Source organism: Vitis vinifera, chromosome 5 (assembly GCF_030704535.1).
Source record: "Vitis vinifera cultivar Pinot Noir 40024 chromosome 5, ASM3070453v1".
Taxonomy (NCBI): Eukaryota; Viridiplantae; Streptophyta; class Magnoliopsida; order Vitales; family Vitaceae; genus Vitis; species Vitis vinifera.
In genome coordinates, this window is record NC_081809.1 from 22587342 (window position 1) to 22613331 (window position 25990).

Consider the following 25990-nt stretch of genomic DNA (forward strand, 5'->3'; position numbering starts at 1 on the left):
TCACACAATACTTCTTTTCCATTGAATTTACCCCCAAATGCCGAAGCTCATTCGTACATTCAACAAGTTCTATAGTGAAAGCAAATATATAACAAACTGTATTGCTCTACAAGCGCCTTTCATAAATCAACATTGAAGAAATATTGCCACTTCAAACAGCATAAGCCGCAACTCTTAAAATGAATTTTATTTGATAGACATTCTTCAATTCTCCGACTGCTTAAAATACCGGCCTGCAATTGTCACTAGAATGTTCAGCATTACCACCTCATCATCTAGTTCAGATTTTTCAGCCCTCAAGCTTGCACACTTTCTGAGCAGAGACCGAAGAGCAGCACATGTGTCAGCATGCAGTGGAGTATCAATTGCTGCACAGAGGGCAAACAGCCACATGCAATCACTCCTGGACAAGGTACTCTTTGTCTCCAGTGAATTTATGCATTTCCTCAGCATTGATACTCTAGCTACAGAGTCCATGCCTAGAATCACAGACAACAAAGGGTAGTTACCAGAACTTTCTGTTCTTGGACTGGAATTCTCAGGAGATAATGAGGTATCATCTTCATTTATGATTGACAAGGGCAGCCGTTTATCAGAGTTTTTGGGGTTAGAACAATCAAGTGGCTGTGAATCAATTGTAAGGTTATCAAAATTTTCTGGTAAAGTGCTCTCCAAAACCTGACATGAATAATCTTCATGAAAACTAAATACTGGGTGTTGTCTATCAGAATTTTCAACTCTGGAATCTTCAAGATGGGACAGAGCCTGAGATTGAGGAAAAAGGAAAGGTAGAGATAAGGTCAGTGCTCTTCATATACGCATAGGAAACCATAAAATGCAGGTAGTATTCTTCCAAAAACAAGAACTTTGAATCACCATATTCTACTTGATTCCAATATATTATTTCAGTATGAGTGCATGCATGTAAAAGAAAAAATGAACTAACTAATAAATAAATAGAAGAAAGGCATTTTTTCAATAAGATTTTGTATTTTCCAATAATATTTCAGCAGAAGTGTGTGTGTGTGTGTGTGTGTTTGTAATTCTGATAATTCTAGGCAAAAACCATTTTTAACATCCTTTCAAGTGAAGACATGGAAGACATGCAATGGCAAATGTACTCACAGAAATGATGCTTTTCCACAATCATAGAGCAGTTCGAAGCTTCATTCATAGTTGCTTAAGACTTAACTTATTTATAGGTCTCCTACACGTGATATGGGTTAACCTTCGGCCATTACTCAAACTGAGCTCTTCTTAGCCAAGCATGGAGCCATCCATATGGATAACATTAATGGGCTTTGCTATCCACCTTGAGCCACTTCTTAGTTTCTCATGTTGGTACTATCTTCCTATGTGTTAGTTGGTGACCTGGTTAGAGATTTTCCTTATTCTTGTTTTGTTTGTAAGATTGAGGTCAGATCTCCCCCTTTTTAATCAAGAAGGATGTCTCATCCTTTCTTATTGGAATCTCCTCTCTTTATGATGGAGAGGAAGAAAGTGTGTGTGTGTGTGTGTGTGTGTGTGTGTGTGTGTGTGTTTGTGTGTCAAAGAGAGAGAGAGAGAGAGAGAGAGAGAGAGAGATGTACCTAGCTCTTGTTAATTTTCTAATTAAATGTTTTTTTACTAGAAGGATGAAGTGAGTCAAAGGGATAAGGCACAAAAGAGGGATGCGAGAGAGAGAGAGTTATACCTAGTTCTTGTTAATTTATCAATAAATGCCCATGATGCTCCTTCACCACAAAAAATGGTTTAATGCCAATATTGAGAACCTTAAAAAATTGGTCAAGAAAACATACCGCTCTCAGCTCTGCAAAATCAGCTAAGAATGCATCCTCCCACTTTTTCAATGGTGCTAAGTGTTCCGGACACTTTGCAATATCAGGAATCTTGGGCATATAAAGAGTCTGTTCTTTGTTCAATTTATTCATGTCAAGCTTTGCCACTGTCACCTCTGGAATCTGTGCAGCTTCCCACCTAAGCAGAAGAAAGCACACTAAATGTTACTATAGCAAACTAGAGATTTACATGTATAGCCATGTGAAAATGCAAGCTACTGCAAAGCTTATCGAAATCACTAACAATAATACCACACAGAAAAATACTCAAACCAATCAACATGACACAGGAAAACAAAACATTATGATGGAACATAAGCATCGTAATTTTAAGTCCATTTAATATGTAAGACAAGTATCAAACATGTCAACGTATGGGTATAAATAACTATATTTGCTAGCAATTCCATGACAGGTTTTAATGTAAGTGTTAGAAAAAGTTTAGTACCATCTTGGGCCCACATGATCAATCATATAAAGACATGGGAAGGTTTTTGTTCAAGATTTGATCAAGTTTGGTTGAGGTTCAAGCTTGCTTTGAAGAAAATCGAAGGCAAGGCATGTTCAAGGTGATTTGGTTTCAAACTCACCCAAGACCAGGTTCATTGCATCTTGATTGCATGTAGGTATGTTTTGTATATCTATGTTAAGACTTTTGGGAATGCCAAAATCTGCCCAGGAGATGGAAAGCATAGGATTGAAGTAGAGGGCAAAAGAGTGAAAAAGAGGTTCAAAACCACCCTGCGATTTTTTTTTGCTAAAGGAGGGTTGATTAGAATAGTACAGAACCATATGGTGCAAAACAGCCCCACAGTAAATTTTCCACCCAGGGAGGGTGATTTGGGGGGCAGAAAGCAAATGCCCAGAGTTTTGGCACTGTGGTGTTGTGCCCTGTGCATGAGCAAAAAAGATCCAGTACACTGCATTTTGGCTAGGGTCCAAAACTGCCCAATGGCTTTGGGCATATTGCATGACTCCATGTTTAGGAAAAACTGCCCAGCAGTTTGTAGTACTAGCACCAGGTGAATTGACACCAAGAGGCCATAGTTGGTCTATGCCTAGAACCTCCTGGCAGTTCAAAATGGCCAAGCCATGGATTGGCAGGTAAGTGACATCTTTAAAGTTCTTTGGCATGTGACTTTCAATTGTGGAGTTCTAAAGGTCCAATTAGACTTTGCCACATACTCATTCTCATGTCTCATTGTTTACAAATATGACCTCATAGATCATTTTGGCAAGAGCTTTTGTATGAGCCTTGAGAGAGAACTCTTCATCATTAATTGAGATCATTTCAGAGTTCCTATGTTGAGAGGGAGCTTAAGATTTGTGAGTGAAGAATCCAAGTCTTGTATGTATGAAGCGATTTTATCTCGAGTCCAGTTTCTCCTTGAAGGATAGCTCAAGATTCATGAATTTAAGATTGAACAATTGAATCTGAAGGGATTTCAGAATGCTCATGGAAATGAATTCAGAGATTAGTGACCAGTTTGTGCCTTGTGGTTAAGATCTAGTTTTGGTGGGACTCTGTGACTTGAAGTATTTGATGTAACTTCAAGTTCATGGCATGGTTCACCATAAAGCTCTATGCCAAAACAGTTTTAAAAAAGCGAGACCATATATCATACAAGCTATCCTCATAAAAAGCTTATCCACTATGGATCCTCTCCCACTCAAAAAGTTTTTCAAACATTTGATATGCTTTCAACACATAACAGCTAGAGATGGGTATTCCTATAGCTGAACCATCCAACTGCATCACCGAGCCATATTTTTTTCTCAGATACAAAATTGTATTAAAAGTGAATAAAAGTACTTGAGAAGGATGAGTCGTCCTCCCCAAAGTTACAAAAACTTATCAAACATGGCTAAATCCTACCACAATACAAGGAGACCTAGCCAACCAGTACAGACTAAAACGAAATACAAAAGCCTCTACAACTAGCCCATACAAAACTCATCCCCAAAGTTACAAAAACTTATCAAACATGGCTAAACCCTACCACAATACAAGGAGACCTAGCCCACCAGTATGGAGTAAAAAGAAATACAAAATCCTCTACACTAGCCCATACAAAACTCCTCTAGTTGCTATTCAACCCCTTTTTTTCCTACATACCGAGGACCGATCAAGCAGAATAACATTGAGAGGAATGCCTTTAAAAGGAGGTGTACAAGAAGCCCCATAAGAGGAATAGAAGTGGATTAGATCCTACAATGTCTTCGCCATACTCTACTTATCCTCAAAGACTAGCATTTCCCTCCCATCACATAATCCATATCAATTTGCGACAAGCAATGTGCCACAAGATCTTACTGTTTAGGGAACTCTTGAAACCCTTATATGAGATGGTAATCATGTCACATATATTCCAGGGTGGAACCCACTCCATCTTGCATGTCTGAATAGATGGTACCATAGCCTCATAGTCATTAGGCAATGTAAAAAAAAAAATAACAAATGATCAATCATTTCTCCTCGGATACAAAATGCACTGGTTAGGTCTAAGGCTTTGAAAGGTCTTTTCAACTGTAGCATATCATTAGTATTTACCTTTTTATGTGCCACAAGTCAAACAAAGACCTTAACCTTAGATGGGATTTTAGACATCCATATCAATTTGGCTGGAGAAAAGAGGCATAAGTTTGATAGATTGTACAAGACTAGAAAAAAGGATTTTATTGAGAACAAACATGAGAGGGATAAAGACCAAGTTTTCGCATTCAAGATGGTTGAAGACAAATGCATACAATTGAGGAAGACATAAGTCTTTCAAGGTCCTTGATCTCCAAACTAGTTAAATTTCTGATAAAAAATAAAGTTCAAAGAAGAAGAGGAAGAGTTGTCAAGGATAGCTCAGATGGAAAGTTTTTCTTTGTAACTACTCTAAAAAGTCTAGGGAATTAAGAACACAAAGGTTGATGCCCCCACTACAAATCTTTCCAGAAACAAATTCTCACCCCCTTACCCACCACAAAGTGGGTGTGTATAGAAAAATCTTGAAACATATGTGCAATTAGCCTTCTAAGGATGTGCCCTATAACTGCTCAAAATGACATGATACCAAAGGGTGAAACTTTACCTAGGGAATCTCCAAAGCCATTTCCCTAAGAGAGTATGATTCCTTAGAGAAACCCTTCATAACCCTAAACCTCTAAAATCCTTAAGCTTACACACTAGGTTGCAACTAATAAGATGGTATCTTTTACCCTCCCTAACCCCTGACTACATGAATTCTTTTTGCAATTTTTCAATCCTTACACCATTGATGAAGGAATCTTGAAAAGGGATAAAAAGTAGCTAGGAATATGGGACAAGCAAGACTGGATTTGCGTTATTCTTCCGCTTAAAGACAAGAATGCTTCCTTCCATCCATCCAAACTCCTCAAAATTTTGTCAATCACTAGATTCCAAAGCGCATTTACTTTCGAGTCTCCTCCTAAAGGACGACCCAAACAAGTTAAAGGTCAGTTTGATATTTTACAATCTAGCATCAAAGCTAAATTGGCGGTATGATCCTAGCTCAAGTTGATACCAGAAAGAATACTCTTTTCTAAGTTGATTTTAATTCTTAAGATGTGCCCAAAAACTAAGATTAGTTTCAGGTTTTGTAGATTTGAAATAAAAATTTTAAGAAAAAGATTGTGTCATCTACAAATTGAAAATGCGACACTGTAGTCTTACTCTTGCCCACAATGAAACCTTCAACTAAACCTCTCTCCTCTGCTCTCACTAGCATCCTACTTAAACCATCAACTATAATAATGAACAAGTATGAGGCAAGAGGATCTTCTTGTCTTAAACCTCTAGATGCCTCAACCCAACCTTTGGTAGCAAAACATGCCTAAGACAAACAACCCCCATTCAAGACCTCAATTTTGTACTGAACCCTTTTCTTTCTAGTACATGATCCAAAAAACCCCAATCCACATGATTATATGCTTTGTCAAACTCAATTTTGAAAACTACCCCTTACTCACTTGATCATCTCTTCTCATCCACCAATTCATTTGCTATTAGAACAACATCCAAAATTTGTCTTCCCTCAATAAAGGCACCCTAAGAAATATAGATGATTTCATGGAGGACTCTTCGGATACGCTCTAATAAAACCTTAGCAATATTCTTATACAAGCTAGTGGTTAGGATGATTGGTGTAAAATCTGATATTTCAATGGTTTGACTCTTTTTTGGCACTAAACCAATGAAGGTAGCATTGATGCTTTGGTTTATTACCCTATTATTGTGAAACTCCAAGAAGACCCTTGCTAAATCCTCCTTAATCATGACCCAACACTCTTGAAACACTACAATGGTGAAACCATTGAGACCAGGGGCCTTTACCTTGTCTAACCAGAAAACACACTAAGCTATATTTAGCTACAATAATTTACTCTAAAATCTATCCAGCTCCTTACAAAACACCAACAACAATTTGCAATCAGTGCTTTAAATCACTAAAGCCTAGAATTCTTAACCTTTTTTTTTTTTTTAATAGGGAAAAATTTCTTTTACACATGGAAATGAACCTATAACCTTTTCATCTCCATCCCAACCCTTTCCACACAAGTCAGGCCCCCAGGAACCTCCCTCATCTTAATCTGCTGGTACCAGGCCTTGGTCAGCCAGGTTACATTTAAACTCTTTCCCACCCCCACCCCCATCTTCCTAGAATTCCAGGAAACAGGCTCCCGCAACCAGTTTTTGTGAATGAAGAATGAAAGTCTTTTTCACATATTAACCAAAACACACTACACTAAGTCTGCTAGCAATTTTTGTGAAAAGAAATAAATTTTGAGAATCTTACTTCTTACTGCACTTTTGTAATATTTTCAATACTTTTTCTCCATTTCTCCAGGTTTTCTTAGAAAGCCAAACACAATAACATTTCAATTAGGTAGAGGTTGGAAGGTAAGTGAGTGGGGACATTTTCTTTTTCAATATGACATTTCTCCTTCTAAAGTAAGCTAATAAGTGCCCAGAAATGGGGACATACATAACTCAACTCAAAATATCATCAATACTAACTACTCAAGGTTCGCTACATGAATCATTCTCAGTCATTCTAATCTATCTAGAGCCACCTCCTCCATTAATTCTTAGAAATCATTTTTCTCACCACTTCTAGTCTTTTTCACATCATTTTTGCTTCACTCTCTTCCTCTTAATGCTGTCAATTTATATCAAATCATATTTCTGTACTAGTTTATTTAAAGCTTGTCATTGCACATTTCAAACCAACTTAGACGACTTTCCTTCACCCTTTCCCCAATTCGTGTTACCTACCTCTACCCTAGTTCTGACAAATGCATTTGTTTCTCAATTTGTATTTCAAGACTCATCTCTATTAACACCCTAATTTCCACTATGCTTTCCGAAATGTTGTTTCCTAATAGAATTTGGTACAGTAAAGCCTAGCTAGTCTTACAACCATCACATAAATTTTCCCGTTCAACTTGGTATGCAAAGTAGGGATACATGTTGTGAACGATTATGCTAAGATGGAATTAATGTTCTCTCTTATATGCAAAAGGTTTCTAGATCAGAGAAGGAATTGAAAAAACTCAAGTGCTCAATGAATTACAGTGGTGCTGGGAGGAATGCGGGGGTACTTTAGCTTGCTAACTGAAGTTGGTGTCTTGTTGGTGCTGAGAGGTGAGCGGGGTTTTTCTATGTTTGTGTAATGAAGTTAAGAATGTTATTGTGGAACGTAGGAGGGGCTAATGATTGTGAGAAAAGAAAGGTGATCAAAGCGTTGATTAAGGATCAAAAGGTGGATTTGGTGTGCTTGCAGGAGACTAAGATGCAGGAGATGTCAAAGAGGATAGTTAGAAGACTTGGCGTGGGAAGATGTTTAGATTGGGGGGCCGTCAACTCGAGGGGAGCCTTTGGTGGAGTGTTGGTGTTCTGGGATAATAGGGTGTTACAGTTATTGGAAGCAGAAGTGGGGACTTTCGAAGTGGGGACTTTCTCAGTGTCTTGCCAATTTAAAAGCTGTGAGGATGATTTTTGTTGGAACTTCACTGGGTCTATGGTCCCATGTTGAAGAAAGAGAGGGAAGATTTATGGGATGAATTAGGTGCGGTGAGAGGGTTATGGGGTGACCCTTAGTGCATGGCAGGTGATTTTAATGTGGTTAGGTTCCCTGCGGAAAGCAATAAGGGAGGCAGACTAACCTACTCAATGAGGATATTCTCGGAGATTATTGAGGATTTAGAGTTGAGGGACCTACCTTTGCAGGGAGACTCTTTCACTTGGAAGGGTGGGTTGAATAATTAGTCTCATTCTAGGCTTGATCGGTTTTTGGTCTCGAATGAGTGGGAAGGTCACTTTACAGGGGTTGTGCAGTGTGTTCTTCCTAAGCTGGTTTTGGATCACTTTCCAATAGGGAGGAGTGAGGAGAGGCCCGATGCCTTTTAGATTCGAAAATATGTGGTTGAAGGAGGGGGGCTCAAGGATAAGGTGCAAGTTTGGTAGGAAGGTCTCAGTTTTAATGGGTCTGCTAACTTTGTGTTGGCAGTTAAGCTAAAAGCTCTGAAGTCGTTATTGAGAGACTGGAATAGGTTGGATTTCGGTAAAATGGAAGTGAATAAGGCTTTGGCTTTGAATCAGGTGGACTTCTGGGACAAAGTAGACTTAACCTGGCCTCTTGCTGTTCATAAATTGGAAGCAAGGAGAGGAGCAAAGGAGGACTTTAAAAAGTGGGTTTTTCTGGAAGAAATTTCGTGGAGACAGAAATCAAGGGAAGTTTGGTTGAGAACTGGGGATAGGAACACTAGTTTCTTCCATAAGATAGCTAATGCTCACAAGAGGAGAAATATGATGTCCTGGGTCAAAATAAATGGTTCTTGGTTAACAGAGGAGAATGAGGTTAGAGATGGGGTGGTGAATGAGTTTAAGTTGTTGTTGGCTGCTGAAGGAAAATGGAGACCCAGCTTAAGTGGGATGTCCTTTGAGAGGTTGGAGGCTATGGAGGTAGCTAGACTGGAGGAGCCATTTTCAAAGCAGGAGGTGCTGGAAGCTCCTAAGGGCTTTTATGGGGACAAAGCGCCAGGGCCTGATGGTTTTCCTATGGCTTTTTGGCAATTTTCTTAGGATTTTGTGAAGGAGGAAGTCATAGGGTTTTTTAAGGAGTTTCATGACCATGGTCGATTTGATAAAAGTCTAAATGTAACTTTCCTTGTTTTGATCCCAAAAAAAAGAGGAGCAGAAGACTTAAGGGACTTCAAGCCTATTAGTTTGGTGGGAGGGTTGTATAAGTGGCTGGCTAAAGTTCTAGCCAATAGGCTAAAGCTAGTGGTGGGTAAGGTGGTCTCTAAGGCTCAAAATGTTTTTGTGAAAGAAGACAAATTTTGGATGTTGTCCTTGTTGCTAATGAAGTTATAGACTCGATATTGAAGAGCAATGAAGGGGCAGTGATGTGTAAGCTGGAAATAGAAAAGGTGTATGATCATGTAGACTGGTCCTTCTTGTTTTCAGTCATGAGTATGAAGGGTTTTGGGGAGCAATGGATCCGATGGATGCAGTGGTGTATTTCCACAGCCAGATTTTCTGTTTTGGTTAATGGGTCTCCTTCAGGTTTCTTCCAAAGTTCTAGGGGTTTAAGGGAGGGGGATCCCCTCTCTCCATACCTATTTGTGATGGCTATGGAGGCTCTTAGTTGTCTCCTAAGAAGTGCAGTAAATGGGGGTTTTTTGTTAGCCTGGAAGGCGAGGAGTATAGGTGGTGAGGGGGTTTAGGTGTCTCACTTACTTTTCGCCGATGATACTTTGATTTTCTATGGGGCTTCTAAGGATCAATTGTTGTATTTAAGTTGGATTCTAATGTGGTTTGAGGCCATGTCAGGGTTGAGAATTAATCTAGACATAAGTGAGCTAATCCTGGTGGGTGGTGTGGAAAACGTAGAGGCTTTGGCTGCAAATCTTGGGTGTAAGATTGGAAGTCTTCCGTCCACTTATTTGGGATTGCCATTAGGCGCGCATCATAGATCTGTGGCTGTGTAGGATGGAGTGGAGGAGAGAATGCGGAAGAAATTGGCTAGATGGAAGAGTCAATACATCTCCAAAGGAGGAAGGATCACCTTGATTCAAAGCACTTTGGCGAGTATGCCCATTTACTTCATGTTTGTGCTTTCTATGCCCAGAAAGGTCAAATTGAGGATAGAGCAGATTCAAAGGAATTTTTTGTGGGAAGGTGGGGCCCTTGAGCGGAAACCTCATCTTGTTCGGTGGGGTTTGGTTTGCCTAGATAAAAGCAAAGGGGGGTTAGGGGTAAAGTGCCTTTCTACCCTCAATAAGGCACTTTTGTGTAAATGGAGCTAGAGATTTGCAAATGAGAGAGAGGCCTTTTGGAATCAAGTGATTAGGGGAAAGTATAGGGAGAAGCAAGGGGGTTGGTGTTCTAAGGAAGTGAGGGGTGGGTATGGTGTGGGTTTGTGGAAAAAATTTAGGTAGGAGTGAATTGTTGTAAGTAGTAGGCTTTATTTTGTGGTGGGGAATGGGCAAAGGGTGAAACTTTGGAAAGATAGATGGTGTGGAGATGAACTTTTTTGTGTTTTTTTTTTTTTTTTCCTCTTTTTTTGCTTTAGGATGCTTGGGTGAAAGATGTGTGGTGTTCCAATGAGGGCGAGGGGAGTTGGAGCCCACACTTCTCCAAACCGTTTAATGATTGGGAGATGCATGAGGTGTGCAGGTTTTTTTTGGGCCTTAATAGGAAGAGAGTTCAACAAGCAATGGAAGATAGGGTGATTTGGAGAGAGACTAAATATGGAAAGTTTTTTGTTAAGTCTCTCTACAAATCATTAGTCTCAGGTCCTCCAACCTTTTTCCCTTCGTCGGCCATTTGGAAAGTTTACGTGCAGCCTAGAGTGAGTTTTTTTGGGTGGGAAGCAATGTGGGGAAAGGCTCTTACCTTGGATCAACTTCAAAAAAGAGGATGACCTTTAGCGAACAGATGCTACCTTTGTCAAAAGCACAAAGAATCAATAGATCACATTCTTCTCCACTGTTCCAAAGCAAGGATTCTTTGGGAGTTGCTTTGCTCTCTTTTTGGGGTGCAGTGGGTGCTGCTAGCCACAGTTAAGGTGACGCTTCTGGGATGGGACGGGTCTTTTGTGGAAAAAAAAAAAAAGGGAGTTTGGAGAGCAAGCCCATTGTGTCTTTTTTGGACGGTTTGGAAGGCAAGGAACAAAGTTGTTTTTAAGGAAGAAGAGTTATCAATCCAAAGACTTAAGAATTCTTTTGTATATTTCCTTTGGTCGGAGGCGAAACTGTTTATAAAAGATGGTCCTTCGACTTTAGTTGATTTTATTGATTGGGTGGGAACCAGTTGAGGGTGGGGTTCAGGCTACACCTCCATCCTAGGCATCTAGTTGGGGAGTGGGGGGTGTTTTCTTCTTTGTAATCTTTAAGTCGCTACTTTGGCGGTTTTTTAATACAATTTTATCCTTTACCTATCAAAAAAAAAAAAATGTTCTCTCTTAAATGCATTATTTATTAGTTGTTAAAGTGGCATGTTTATATGCAATGACAACTCATGCCACTATTATGTCATTCTTATTGCTAAGACTCTCACATCTGAAACCACCAAACCAAGATCTATGATTAACAGTTGCTTGAAAGTCATGTTGTAGGTCCATATAGATCAATTGAAACCAAACTCTCAGATGTTGAATTGGCCAGTTGGGTCTAAGGATGAAAATATCAGTTTTGATGGATATACTAGTAACTTGATTTTACAGATATATCAGGAAATATTGGTGAATATTTTGACACAAAATATCAGTGAAACGAAAATTAATCAAAACTCGGAAATATTATAAAAACTTCAATAAATGATAAAATAAGTAACAATACATACATTGAAATTGTTTTATTAAAGAAATTTGATATATATATATAGATAATTTAAAAACAATTAGGTTGGATATATTGAAGGACATAGAAAAATAATAAAATAATTGAAATATTTATATATATAGGTTAATTTAGAACATTGAAAAGCGGTTGGTTTGGTGGTAGGGGGTCCAACATTTCATGTGCAAGTCCTAGGTTCGATTCGTGGTGTAGAAAAGGGCATTTATGTTTCTTAATATATATCTTTAACGAACAGATCCTACATCAAAAGTGGGAAGGAAAAAAATACCCTATTTAATAGGCGGTTCCCTTACCAGGCAGTGCAGCATGTGCTGGGCATGTTAAGATAGGTAAGAAAATGGTGCATTAAGGCCAGGCCCACAATTTTGGTTTTTAAAAGCAAGAAAAAGGCAATGGAACTGATGTGGCATACGAAAGTTTTGGCAATAAATTGAAAATATTGGCAAAATATCGGTGTTTTTGCTAATAAATCGCTGATAAACAGGGAAAAAATCGAAATTTCGAGTGCTCGACATATCCACTCTATTTACCATGTCGAAGTTGATTGATAGACAATATATTGATGAAATATCGCTGATATTTTGCGATTCTTTCTTCCTTGGTTAGGTCTACAAAAGGTTAGCGATATATTGATGAAATATGTTATGATTGCTTTCTCGGAGGGGAAAGGAGTTTCACAAGGTGGAAAGTGTTGGTTTACAGTGGAATCTAAGACGTTCGAAATCTCCATTGAAGAGGTCTGAGGTAAACAGAGAGAGATTATTTTGGAAAGGAGTAAAGGTTTTTCCTCTTGGATAAGATTTGGAGAAAAGAGCTTAAGCTATCTATTGGAAGGTGTGGAAGCTTGGTGTAGAAGAGAGTCAAGCTCAAGGTGTTTGAAAGTTTGGGAAGGAGGAAGAAAGTTTAGGCTGGAGTGTCGTTCAAATGAAGGTAGTAGGTTTTTACTTTGCTCGGTGAGAGATTTGGAAGCTAAGAGGTTTTGTCTCGTTTTTCCATAAGGAAAAGGCTTAGTAGGGGGGTGGTTTCTGTTGGCTCAGAAGTTAAGGGCCCTTGGAATTTCCACTCCAGCTTTAAGCAAAGGTGATCTAGGTACTTCCAACTCTGAAAAGGATGGATATAGTGTCAAAGGGAAAGAGAAAGGGAAAGGAGTGTATGCAGAAGTCGCGAGAGTAAAGACAAGGGATTCAAGGGATTCAGGGGATTCTTTATGGGTGCATGTAGGGGACCATGACCTGCTCAGTAGGGAAGAGCAGCTAAGTCGTTGCCTGGTAGGCTACTTTGGAGACAATTTTGAGTTCGTTCCTCCTTTGTTCTCCTTGAAGGAGTGGGCGCTTGAAAGGTGGTTTCTTAAGGGAGGTTTAAAATTTTCCAGGTTGGGTGGGGCCCTTGTGTTGTTCGAATTTGAAAATAAATGTGAAGTTGATTTGGTGCTTTTAAGGGGCAACAAATGTATTAAGGAGAGAGAGTTTCTCCTGTAGAAATGGGGACCTGAAGTGGGGTGTTTTTGGAATGGGAGCCATGTCAAGGAAGTTTGGGTGAAGGTCATAGGACTTCCATTTCACCTTTGGAGTAGAGAGGTGTTCAAGAGAATTGGAGAGAGTTGTGGGGGTTTCATAGTTGTTGATGAGGAAACAACTTTCTTTTCACAGTTGCAGTGGGCTCGTATCTTGGTGAGAGCCTTTGGGAAGAATAGGCCAAGTTCATTGCAGGTAGTAGCCGGGAATTTTTGTTGGGTGGTTAGTCTATGGTGGGAAACCCCCCCTTGGGTTTCTCAGGTAGTACCAAGGTCCGTCTAGCATAAAGATGAGGGGCGGGAGGTTAGGGATGAAGGTGGGGGTGATGCACGCGCTGGTGTTAGCATGCGGGATTTTCAAATTGGAAATCAGTCTTGGTAGTCAGATGAGCAGGTTGAGTGTGGCAGAAGGCATAAGGCTGTAGCGGGTGCAGGGGGCAGGCTAGCTAGTGCAACTGAGCTAGACTCAACCGTGAATGGGCTTAGGCCTAGAACAGCAGGTTGGGAGGCTTACAAAGAGGCTATATGGGCTTAAGTGGTGGAGTGGAATGGGCCAAAGGCTCAATTCCCGTTAGTCCAGTGGAGGCGGGCCTAGGCAACAACTCATCGAGGCCTCTGGGGCCCACTTTTAATAAGGCCTTCATGAGCATATTGGGGAGACCTTCCTCTTCTAGGGCTCTTTCTGAACCTACGGGGGGTGTTGCGGGGCTGGAAATGGAGCTCCTAGCCATTGAAGATGTCATCGCCGAGGAGTCGTTGCCTGGTCGTCTGAAGTTCACCGACAAGGCTTTGTTGGAGGAAGCATCCAGGTATCCCGCTATTCCCAAAATCTCTTCTTTTTCTTTGGGGCTTCGGGGTTCTTCTTCTTCTTCTCCTCTCTGGGGGCTTAACAAAGCTTTAGTGGTGTCAAAGGGGGTTTCCAATGGAGCAGAAGGGGGGATGGGCCGGATTCCGCTGCGTGTAGTGCAAACTGAAGATGTTTCGATTCTCGGTGGCTAGAATGAACCTCTTTGGGGTTCGATTGACATTGTTAGTGCGAATGAGATAGCACTTATCCCAGTTGGGTCGGATTATGCGAGTCCTTTAGAGGAAAGGATTGACTGTCACCTGGAATAGGGGGGCAGGATGAAGGGTGGAGCTCAAGCTGTCTTGCGAAGTTCAGTCGATGCCTGGGTATGCCGACGGAAGGTTTTGAAGAGGAAATTTTGTACCTCTTGAGGAGGATGAAGGAGAGAATTGATCAAAAGAGGCAGGACGGAGTGTCTAGGAAGACGAATTTAAAATCTTCAACCAGTAAGGAACTCAAGAAGCTAGAGTGGACAGTAAGCTATAAAAAAGCTAAAATGGGTACTAGTATGGGTATTTCTGGAGGGGCTTCAGGATCGGGGTGTAAATGAAGATAAGAATTTTATCATGGAATGTTAGAGGGGCTAATGACAGAGATAAAAGGAAGATCATTAAGTCGGTCATAAAATCCCAAAGAGTGGACGTGGTTTGCTTATAGGAAACTAAAATTAAAGAAATGACTACGGGGCTTGTTCGTAGTCTAGGGGTGGGAAGACATCTAGACTGGAGAGTAGTCAATTCTAAGGGTGCAACTGGAGGTATTGTGGTGTTTTGGGATAACAGAATGGTGGAGTTAGTTGATTTGGAAGAAGGGGTTTTCTCAATTTCGTGTCGGCTAAAAAATTGTGTGGATGGATTGGTGTGGGTGTTCACTGGAGTGTATGGGCCAATTTTTAGTAGAGATAGAAAGGATTTTTGAGAGGAGCTTGGGTCAATAAAAGGTTTATGGAATGACCCATGGTGTGTGGGAGGGGATTTTAATTTGGTAAGATATCCAGAGGAGCGTAATAGGGGATGATGAAGGCTTACTGCTTCAATGAGGAGATTTTCAAAAGTGGTAGAGGATTTGAAGTTGAGGGATTTTTCTTTGAAGGGGGGCCCTTTTACCTGGAGAGGCGGTTTGAATAACCAGGCCCAAACTAGGCTTGACCGGTTTTTAGTGACAAACAACTAGGATAGCCTTTTCAATGGGGTTGTGCAGGGAGTTCTTCCCAGACCAGTCTCTGATCACTTCCCCGTTCTCCTAGAAGGAGGAGGGTTGAAGAGGGGAGAGGGGACCTTCCCCTTTCAGATTTGAGAATATGTGGTTGGAGGAGAAGGGTTTCAAAGACAAGACATGGTGGGGGAGTTTAAATTTTATAAGGACACCCAGCTTTATTTTAGATGCAAAATTGAGAACCTTAAAAGATATTTTGAAGAATTGGAATAAAGAAGAGTTTGGTCTCATTGAGACTAAAAAGGGAGAAGCTCTCGGGCAGGTTGTGCATTGGGATGAAAAGGAGAAATGTTCAGTTTTAAATCTAAAAGAGTGTGAAGCAAGAAAAGAGGCTAGGGAGTATTATAAGTCTTGGGTGTTGAGGGAAGAAATCTCCTAGAGACAGAAGTCTAGGGAGTTATGGTTGAAGGAGGGGGACAATAATACCATATTTTTTCATAGGATGGCGAATGCTCACGGTAAAAGAAACTGGCTATCCAAGTTGAAAGTGAATGGTTGTTGGTACTCAAAGGAGGATAATTTAAAAAACAGTGTGGTAGAGGCGTTTCAAAAGCTGTATTCAGAAGAAGAGGGGTGGTGCCCTTGTATCGATGGGCTGTCTTTTTTGGGGTCAGTCAGCAGTGAAGCTAAGGGACTGGAGATTCCTTTTTCGGAAGAAGAAGTGTTTGCAGCTCTCTCAGATCTAGGCAAGGACAAAGCCCCCAGGCCGAATGGATTTACCATGGTTTTTTTGCTTTTTTGTTGGAATGTGGTGAAAGTTGAGATTATGGGTTTTTTAGAGAATTTCATGAGAGAGGCAGATTTGTAAAGTCTTTGAATGCTACCTTCCTGGTTTTAGTCCCAAAAAAGGGAGGTGCAGAAGATTTGAAAGATTTCAGACCGATTAGCCTTGTGGGAAGCCTTTACAAGTTGTTGGTCAAGGTGTTGGCAAATAGAATTAAGAAGGTTATGGGGAAAGTGATTTCGGAGCCCCAATATGCCTTTGTGGAGGGTAAACAAATTTTAAATGTAGTTTTGATTGCAAATGAGGCTGTGGATTCTACGTTGAAAAGCAATCAAGGGGGTGTGTTGTGCAAGTTGGATATAGAGAAGGCCTATGATCATGTCAGCTCGAAGTTCTTGTTGGCAGTGCTTAAAAAAATGGGTTTTGGGGAGAGATGGATAAAGTGGATAGAGTGGTGCATCTCTACTGTGAGATTTTCTATTCTAATAAATGGCTCTCTTTCCAGTTTTTTCCAAAGTTCGAGGGATTCGAGACGAGGAGACCCCCTATCCCCTTATCTATTTGTGATAGTCATGGAGGTGTTTAGTTGTTTATTGAGAAGGGCTATCAATGGGGGTTTTTTATCTGGGTGAAGGGTGAGAGGTCGAATAGGTGAGGGGATTATGATCTCGCACTTGTTATTTGCGGATGATACTTTGGTGTTTGTGAGGAGTCTCATGATCAGTTGATGTATCTAAGCTGACTTCTCATGTGGTTTGAGGCTTGCTCAGGGTTGAGAGTTAATTCGGAGAAGAGGGAGTTAATCCCGGTGGGGAGGGTGCATGATATAGAGGATTTGGCATTGGAGTTGGGTTGTAAAGTGGGTGGTCTCCCATCCTGTTATTTGGGTCTACCTTTGGCGGGGCCCTTCAAATCAGAGGTGGTTTGGGATGGAGTTGAAGAATGGTTTCGAAAAAGGCTTGCAATGTGGAAGAGACAGTATATATCAAAAGGAGGAAGACTCACTCTAATCCGGAGCACTCTCTCTAGCATGCCTATTTACTTCATGTCTCCCTTTTATTTGCCTAGAAAAGTAAGGTTGAGATTGGAAAAGATTCAGAGGGATTTTCTGTGGGGTGGGGGAGCTCTTGTGCAGAGGCCACATCTTGTTAGGTGGAACTTGGTTTGCTTGGAAAGAAAGAAAGGTGGTTTGGGGGTGAGAAATTTAGCTTTGATGAACAAAACTCTCTTAAGTTAGTGGAATTGGGGCTTTGCCATTGAAAGAGAGGCTTTGTAGAAGCAAGTCATCAGCCACAAATATGGTGAAGAGGAGGGGGGATGGTGCACTCGGGCCGTAAGTGGGAGGCATGGTGTCAGGCTTTGGAAAGCAATTAAAAAGGAGCAATTGTGTCTGAACAGTAGATTAGCCTACCGAGTGGGTTGTGGAAGGAGAGTGAGATTCTGGAAGGACAAGTGGTGTAGAGATGAGCCTCTTTGTGAGTCATTCCCTTCTTTATTTGCCATCTCCTTGGCTAAAGATGCTTGGGTATTGGATGTTTGGAGCCCAAACGGTGTTGGGGATGGTTGGACCCCTCTTTTCTCAAGGGCGTTTAATGATTGGGAGATTGAGATGGTGGAGCGTTTTATACTTAAGATCCAAGCCTTTAGGGTGCAAAGGGAGGACGAGGATAAAGTGGTGTGGACAGCATCTAAGAGTGGAGCTTTCTCAGTCAAGTCGCTTTATTCTATTTTGGAGCCCGGAGGTTCTCCTTTGTTCCCTTGTGCTAGTATTTGGAGGGCGAATGTGCCTCCTAAGGTAGCATTCTTTGCTTAGGAGGCTTCTTGGGGTAAAATCTTAACTTTGGAGCAACTCCAGAGCAGGGGGTACTCTTTGGCAAATTGGTGTTTTCTATGCCTTTCTGAAGTAGAAACGGTGGATCACCTTTTACTTCATTGTGTAAAGACGCGGGCCTTGTGGAATCTTCTTTTCTCCCTTTTTGGTGTGGCTTGGGTTCTCTTTGGTTCAGTGAAGGAAACTCTCCTTGGGTGGCATGGAGCGTTTGTGGGGGAAAACCCGTAAAAATGTTTGGCAAATGACCCCCTTATGTATTTTTTGGTCAGTCTGGAAGGAAAGGAATTTGTTAGCTTTTGGGAATGAGGAGTTTTCGCTTCAAAGATTGAAATATTCTTTTGTATGTAATCTTTGGTCTTGGGTTAGGGTGCTTATAGTTTTGAGCCCTTCTTCTCTTGTTAGCTTTTTTGAGTGGCTAGGCTCTAAGTAAGGGTAGGTGATTTCTTTCCTCCTCCCTTGGTTTCGAGCTTTTGGGCTGCTTTTGTATACTCCCTGTATACTTAGAGGGCATTGTTTTGGTGCTTCCTCTTTCCGTTTAATATAATTCCCTTTATCTATCAAAAAAATATTTTGGTTACTAAATATGCTTATCCAGAGCATAGTTAGCCTAGTACATTCTTTCTAGTGAAATATGTGACTCTTGTAAATTCAAATATAAATTAGATTGTCACTTTGTTATATAAGAATGAATTCCTTTCCCAAACAAAGGAATCCGTTGTGCACTTCCTTTAGATGCCTACAGTGTCTCTACTAGAATGTTAAGACTTACAACCAACCCAAGGTAAACATAGATTCGCTCCTCCAAAAACAAATATAAAATAAAATAGAAATACCATTAAGAAGGCAGAACAGGGAAAAAAAAAACACTAACAAAGACAAGAAATGAAGAATGCAAAGTAATACCTGACACGCCTAAGATATTCTAATCCATCTTCTGGAGGACCAGAATCAAAATCAGGTTCTCCTTCTACCAAAAAGGCTGGCCTCTGGATGCTACCATAATCTTCATCACTGTCACTATCTTCACTGCACTCTTCTGGATCAGCATAGCTGTCTTTGCCACCAACACTGTGACCATAAGCTGGGTCCAGAGGATGCAAGTTTTGCATCTCATCATCCACATTTGAAGAACTAACTTCCCCTGAAATAGGTCAGAAAATTTTAGATTTCCCACACAAATTCTAGCAACACTGAGGTCTCAATACCCCAATAAAATGAAAAATAAAAACCAAAAGGAGGAGCAATCAATGGAGAAGTCTTTGTAATTAGCAGCACAGGGTAAAAATATATCTCTTGTAATTGAGGCACCAAGTTTCTGAAAAATCAGATTTATCTGATGAGTACTATTTTCCCTTTATTCCTTTTCATATACAATGCATTGTAGTATAACAACATCAGTATGAGTTGTAAAGAATAGCATCTAGACTAGCCAATAGAAAGAATTTCCATGTTGAGGGATACTATACAAGTGGTGTACAAAACTAGAACTATCATGTTCCTAAGCATCCAAAAACAAGAGGCGTGTCAGGTATGTTGCACATAAGTTCTTTCACATATTCCTCTAGGCATCTTCAATGCACATAGATTTTCAGATGGTTCCCTCTTCCCTTTGTAGCCACCATACCTGTGCACAACAGAATTGAACACATCAAGTTGACACAAGGAGAACCAGATATCGAAGAAAAGGAATAGGGAAAGAATAGGTGAAGAAAAGAATTTAGAATTGACATATTGGTTCGGACAGCTTCAAAAGATACTAATGACACTTCTAGAAAGCCCAGAACTTCAGGAGAAGCTCCACAAAAAGGATTAGAGAAATTACAACAATGCCAAACCAAGCCCGACCAAACCACAACCCAAATCCCCACCCAAATAAATAACAAAAAAATAGTAATAGAAGTAATAATAGCAGTAGAAGTGGTAATAATAGTAATAAATGACAACAATAATAAGAAATCCAAAAAATAAGTAGCACATAACTTTCAATGGATCAGCTGAACTGATAATTATATATTTATAAAACAAAACAAGCACTGACAAAGTGATACCAAAAGATGGTAAAAAGAGTGTAATTCCACAAAGGTAAAAAAAGACAATAATGTTTCCAATAAGAAGATAAACCATTTAATCCACAATGCATTTGTTGTTATGAAGATAGCTACATATATGCATATACACAAAAAATACAATTTGCTGAATCTTTTTGGGTTTAAAAAAAAAGAAAAGAAAAAAGTCAAAATAACATGGAGGAAACAGAGATTCCTACTTCTATTGGTGCTGACAAGAAAACTTTTAATCATTAAAAAAATAAAAAGGCTAATTCAAGCATTACAAGTAATAGAATTGGGGAAAATGAAGTAGAATAACTTTAAAAAAAAACACACCACCATTCCAAAATTTACCTCCCCAACTTATTTGGGATGTTCTCTATATTGCAAGTTGCGAGACCTCTACTAAAATTTAAATAAAATGTTTTTGCTTCTAGTGGTTTACAGCACGTATGTTTTTGGTTCCAGTGGTTTGTTGGAATATCAATAGTTTATGGGATCTCTCAGCAAGAACCACAATCGCATTAATTAAATGAAAGAGGAGTTAAAAAAAAAAAAGCATATACCCAGCAGGAAAACACGCTTAGTTGAATGCAATTTAATTTTCCAAGGAGTGAAGCAGTTAAAATACATTCCACTGCCTAAAATTAGTATTACTCATGAAACTCAATTACCAGACAGCACCCTTTTTTTATCCTTTTCTTGATGTGACATATTAACTCTTGCAGCTCACTAGAACATAATGAACTTCAATTTTAAGAATTGTGTCAATGCACTTTCTGTAGTTGACTATAACTCAATCAGTTTGCAGTATAATATACTTTCACATCACAACTAAGTAAACAGTCCATACCCCTCCTAGAATGAATTGTTACTTCAATTGGATGAGAACAAGAATATCAAAGATAATTTCAAAATTTCACAAGACAACGCACAATCTGCAAGAATTGAGATACATTAGCAGTACCATAAGAGGTTCTTCAGTTCTGATAACTATTTTGGAGGAAAAAATGCAGACTAAGTTGTCAATCCCAGCTTTATTCAGCCAGTAGTTATCCAGAGCCCTAACCCCAACTCTTTCAGGATTGCCAATGAAAACCCAGATTCACAGTCATACTGGGGATCCCTAGCCTAACATAACCCAGACATTACAAAGATCCCAACTATTTCAAGGTTGCCAATAGAAACCCAAATTTCCAGTCCTATAAGGGATCCCTCGCCCTCCCTCCCTCCACATACCCGTGCTCACACAAACAAACACAAAGTCCATACTGCTAATTTCTTCAAAGCAGCTTTATTCTTCCAGTAGTTATCCAAGGTCCTAGTCCAAACCATTTCAGGATTGCCAACAAAAAACCACATTCACAGAAAGAGGGATAAAAGAGGGATCAGGAGCCTAATTCAACCCAGAAATTTTGATCACAGAAATATGTGTACTTAGATTTTTATATACCTCTTGAAAAACCTATCAGATACATAGACAAGGTGCTTAGGAATTTCAAGTGGTCTTCAAGCACATTGAAGAAACCTTGATGCACTGTTAAGTGTATATCTTAAGAAGTATTACAGAATTCAAACAATTCTTAACTATAGACTGCATGATTTAGACAAAAGAATGATTCTTTCCCATTGGAAGATTGTGCTGTGGAGATGCAGCAGCTGGATGGGAGAGAAATAGAGGACTGCGAACTTGTAAGATGTGTATGTAAAAATACAACAAAACCGAACCGGCATATTTAGCCTCAATACTACATTGAGAAGTTGCAAACAGGATTGCATAGTCATAGAGCAAAGTAATAGCAGGATTGTATTTTATATTTTGAACAATGCTGGTGATGCGCTTTGATAGTTCATTCCAATTCTTATATAACAAGTAGTAGTCTACCATAATTCAAGACAGCAGATGTAATAACAGTATCACAAAGAACTAACAAGAAATCCAATGTCATCCAATAACTTCCAAGGAGGAATGGACTACGACTATAAATAACAATTCAAACCAAGATGTTAACTAAAGATCGATTATGAACATGAAAGTAACCAAAAGAAAACATACTGAGAATTGCAGGGGCCTTTTCCTTCTTGGCAGACTGTTGCCGAGGATCAAAGTTAACACGGATGTGCTTGTGATTTGTGCAGTTTTCCAGGCCATCATACTCCTTGAGCACCACAGGGCCCAGACTACAGCGAATCTCCATCCACATTTTACGCTGTTCTTCAGAATTGATATACCTCAGTACCTCCATCTCCTCCCGCGAGTAAACCCTCTTCGTTCCACTCTCATTATTTTGCACTTCTACAATCTGTGCTACAATCTTTCCCTTCCCATTTGCCTCCAAACCCTGCTTCCCGCCTTTTGCCTTTCTTCGGGTCCGTTTATCCCTCCTTTCGTCCGTTTCTTGTTTCGATTTCTGTCTACTACACCCATTTCCACTTCTGGGGATTGAAGTAGAATCAATCACTGCAGTGTCATCAATCACCTCAATCTTCAGCTTCCCTCTCAGAGGTTTCACCTTTCCACCATCACCATTCTGCACCATCTTTTCACCAGCTTCCACACTTTTATGTCTGCTATTGGTCTTGAAAGATTTGACCACAGTTTCATTCCAACTCTCCAAATCATCAGATTTTACCAAATGGTTTTGTTCAGCTTCATTCACTGACCCAACCAAAAAACTCTCAGAATCAGCCGATTTCACCAAACGGGTTTCTTCAGCTTCGTCCACTGACCCAAGCAAACATTTCTCTTCAATTTTCGATGCGTTTCCCAGTTCTTGATTTTCATCAACAACTACAACCGAAGAAGACGAGGTGGGCAAGCCTTCTGTGCAATCTTGAACTTGAACACCAGCTGAATGATTTTCTTTACTTCCATTTCCATTCCCAGAAATTTTCTTGAGTTTCCCAGATTCTTCAAGTTCGAGAAAATTTTCATCAACCTCAGTTTCTTGCTGTTCTTTGAAATGCTTTTCCTCTGCAATTCCTGCAACCTCTTCTTGTTGTGTTGAACTGGAGCGGCGTTCAACGCAATCAAAATCTACATCCATGATCATTCCACTCTCGAACTTCCTGCTTTTAGAGAGAGAAAGCGAAAGCAACTTCCACAGAGAACGTAAGGGAGAGGGAGAGAAATGCAGAGAGAGAGAGAGTAAAGCGGAAATGCCCTAGAGTTTCTGTTGGGATTTTAGAGAATGCGAAGTGGGCTTCGGCCCGCTTTGAACATGGGCTTTCAGGGCCCATATAATTTGGGCCGTCTAAACATACCGCTGATCATTTCAGCATCCCCGGTATTGACATAGCAAAAAATACTTGGCTCTCCTTGTATGAGTTGTATTGCTTAAGGGTTAATTACTTGAGAGATATTTGATTAAAAGAGTCAAAATATGATTCTATTCTACAAAAATAACACCCACTTTTTGAAAACAAGAAGAAATTTTTTTTGCTATATATTTATTTATTATTTTTATCATTTTTTTATCAATTTTTATCAAGAAGAAATAATACCCACCATAAATTTATTTATTTATTCATTTTTATCAATTTTTTATTTTTTTATTATTTCTTTTTCAAAATAAAAATTTTTGGTGAAAAAAGAGCTCAAAAAATATTTTTAAAATATATTATAAAATAGTACTAATATTATTATAAGAAATTTTCATACTTTTTTTTTAAATAACAAATATTTGAATGCAATATAATTTTTATTTTAAGCATCGAAAAATAACATATATTTCATTTTTTTTAATTCACTTTACAAACTAAAGCGATATATATCATGGTCTCTTTCAGTTGCAATATTGACTATTATTTTTATTTAGACAACTTGTTGATAGGATGAGTCTAATCTATACATAAATACATCAAACTACATCTTTCAAATTGTAGTTTACGAATGATTATCATTGGAGGACTAACTTTTCTTTCTAGAGGAAATAGAATATATATTTTTTTTCTTTTGCATAAAAAATAGAATGTAAATTATATCAGTAGAAGGTGTTGTAAATGTTAAAAAAACCTAAATCAAGTAAGTCAAAAAGGCTTTGGAAGTTGTTTCTATTCACTAAGAGGGTGTTTATTTTTTAAAATTTTTATTGAAATCAATTTACTTTTAGATTTGAGGTGATTTGTTTTTCTATTTTTTATAACTTATTACAAATGTTTTGTTGAATAAAAAAACAACAAAAATATTTAGTTTTTTCTCCATGAAAAAAAAGTAATATATTGATTTTTCTTTACTTTTTAATATTTAATAGAAATAAAATATTATAAAAAAACAACTTAATACTTTAATATTATCAAGTATTATTTAATTTTAAATTTTATTTAAAAAAAAAACAAACAAACAAACACCAACTAAGTATAAGAAGTTGGTTTTTCACCCCAATTTTTTTTAGATGAACATGTGGGCCACTTACATTGCTTTTATCTTATTTTATTTTTACTTTTAGCTTTTATTGTATTCTTCATTGAGAAGGTATGCCACCCCTTACACCCCTAACTTTGTTTGGATGAACACGATGTGGGCTACTTAGTAGTACTTAAGTTGCTTTTATTTTATTTTACTTTTACTTTTAGCTTTTATTTTTTTTCTTTCTACTACAGAGAAAGTATGCCACCCCTTCTTGCACCCCTAACTTTGTTTGGATGAAGATGATGTGGCCACTTACAATATTACTTTGATTTGATTTTAGTTTTACTTTTACAGAGAAGGTATATGTTATATTTATATAAATATATATATATTATTGGTTAAAAATAAAGTGTAAAAAGAGTTACACTTTTGAAAAATAACTTTTGAAAATAAAGTGTAAGAAGGGTTACATTTTTAATATGTGAATTAAACACATGATTAAGTTTTGAAATGTTACAAAACTTGAAAGGTTAAGGAAGACAATGAGTCTTCTCATCTTTATAACTTTATAAAACTTAAGAGGTTAAGTGTAAGAGAGTTACACATTTGAGATTAAATCATGTTTAATGTGTGAATTAAATATATGATTTAATTTTTGAATGTTACAAAGATGAAGAGATTGAGGAAGACAATGAGTTTTTTCTCATCCTTGTAACAATTTTTCAACCCTAAGAGTGTTATATATGACTTTTCTTCTTTTTGAAATCTTATGCAGAAAAGTGAAAAGGCTTGATCAATCTCAAGACTATTTCCATTAGTTCCCAAAGGATTTTTAGTGGTGGGAGGAAATAGAGTCTTTGGACAAAGTTCTAAGAACTTGTTTGAGTCTTTCTTGTGTTCTTCTTCTTCTTGTTCTTATTTTGTAACTTTGAGAGTTTTATTGTATCAAGAGAGTATTTGAGAGTGTTTTTTTTCTCCATTGTATCCAATTTTTTAATATCAGTATATATGTCACCCCTTACACCCCTAACTTTGTTTGGATGAACATGATGTTACTTGCATTGCTTTTATTAATTTTACTTGATGTTACTTACATTTCTTTTATTATAACTTAGTCTGGGGGGCAGCATACAGCATACAACATATACTAGGGGTTCTCTCTCTCTCTCTCGGCTTTTGGGCGCTCTTTCAGCTATCCTTAAGTTTTGGAGAAGAGAAAAGGTTGGGGGAGTTCTCTCTCTGATTGTTTTGAGTTGTCTTTCAACAAAAGAGGAGGCTGAAAGAAGGGTTCCCAGGAAAGAATAGTGGAGGTTTCCTGCTGGCAGAGAGCTCTCTCTCTTTTAAAACTTCCTTTTTACCAAAAAGGAAGAGGCTAACCTTTTGGTATTATACGTTTATTACATTAAAAGTCAAATACATTTAGTGACTTTTATTTTTCTAGTCGTCAGGTTGGATTTCATGCATGGAATTGTGAGATAATTGAGACTTAGACAACCATCATCTCTTTTATTTTTTTCTTTTGAAAAAAAAAATTATATATATTATAGAGATCGTCTTCTTCTTCTTTTTTTCTTGGGTTCTCATTTTCATAATCTTTGACATGTCTTACTGTGAACCAATGATTAGGATTGTATTTTGAACAGACCATCATTAGTTAACACCACACGTATGGATGTGATAGCAACTTTTGGACACCAAGCTAGGCGAGCTGATCTTTTTAACTTTATTTGACTTGTTGTCTTACATTTTT

General features: G+C 38.7%; 1 protein-coding gene across 1 annotated transcript; it reads right to left on the reverse strand.

Moving 5' to 3' along the window:
* Nucleotides 1–23061, reverse strand: LOC100260062 (uncharacterized). Its single transcript, XM_002268828.5, has 4 exons — nucleotides 21946–23061; nucleotides 18745–18982; nucleotides 1800–1977; nucleotides 1–765 (listed from the first exon to the last, which is right to left on the reverse strand). The coding sequence occupies exons 1-4, from the start codon at nucleotides 22940–22942 to the stop codon at nucleotides 205–207; spliced, it is 1974 nt and encodes a 657-aa protein (XP_002268864.3). The 5' UTR covers nucleotides 22943–23061; the 3' UTR covers nucleotides 1–204.
* Between the last annotated feature and the right edge of the window lie 2929 nt (nucleotides 23062–25990).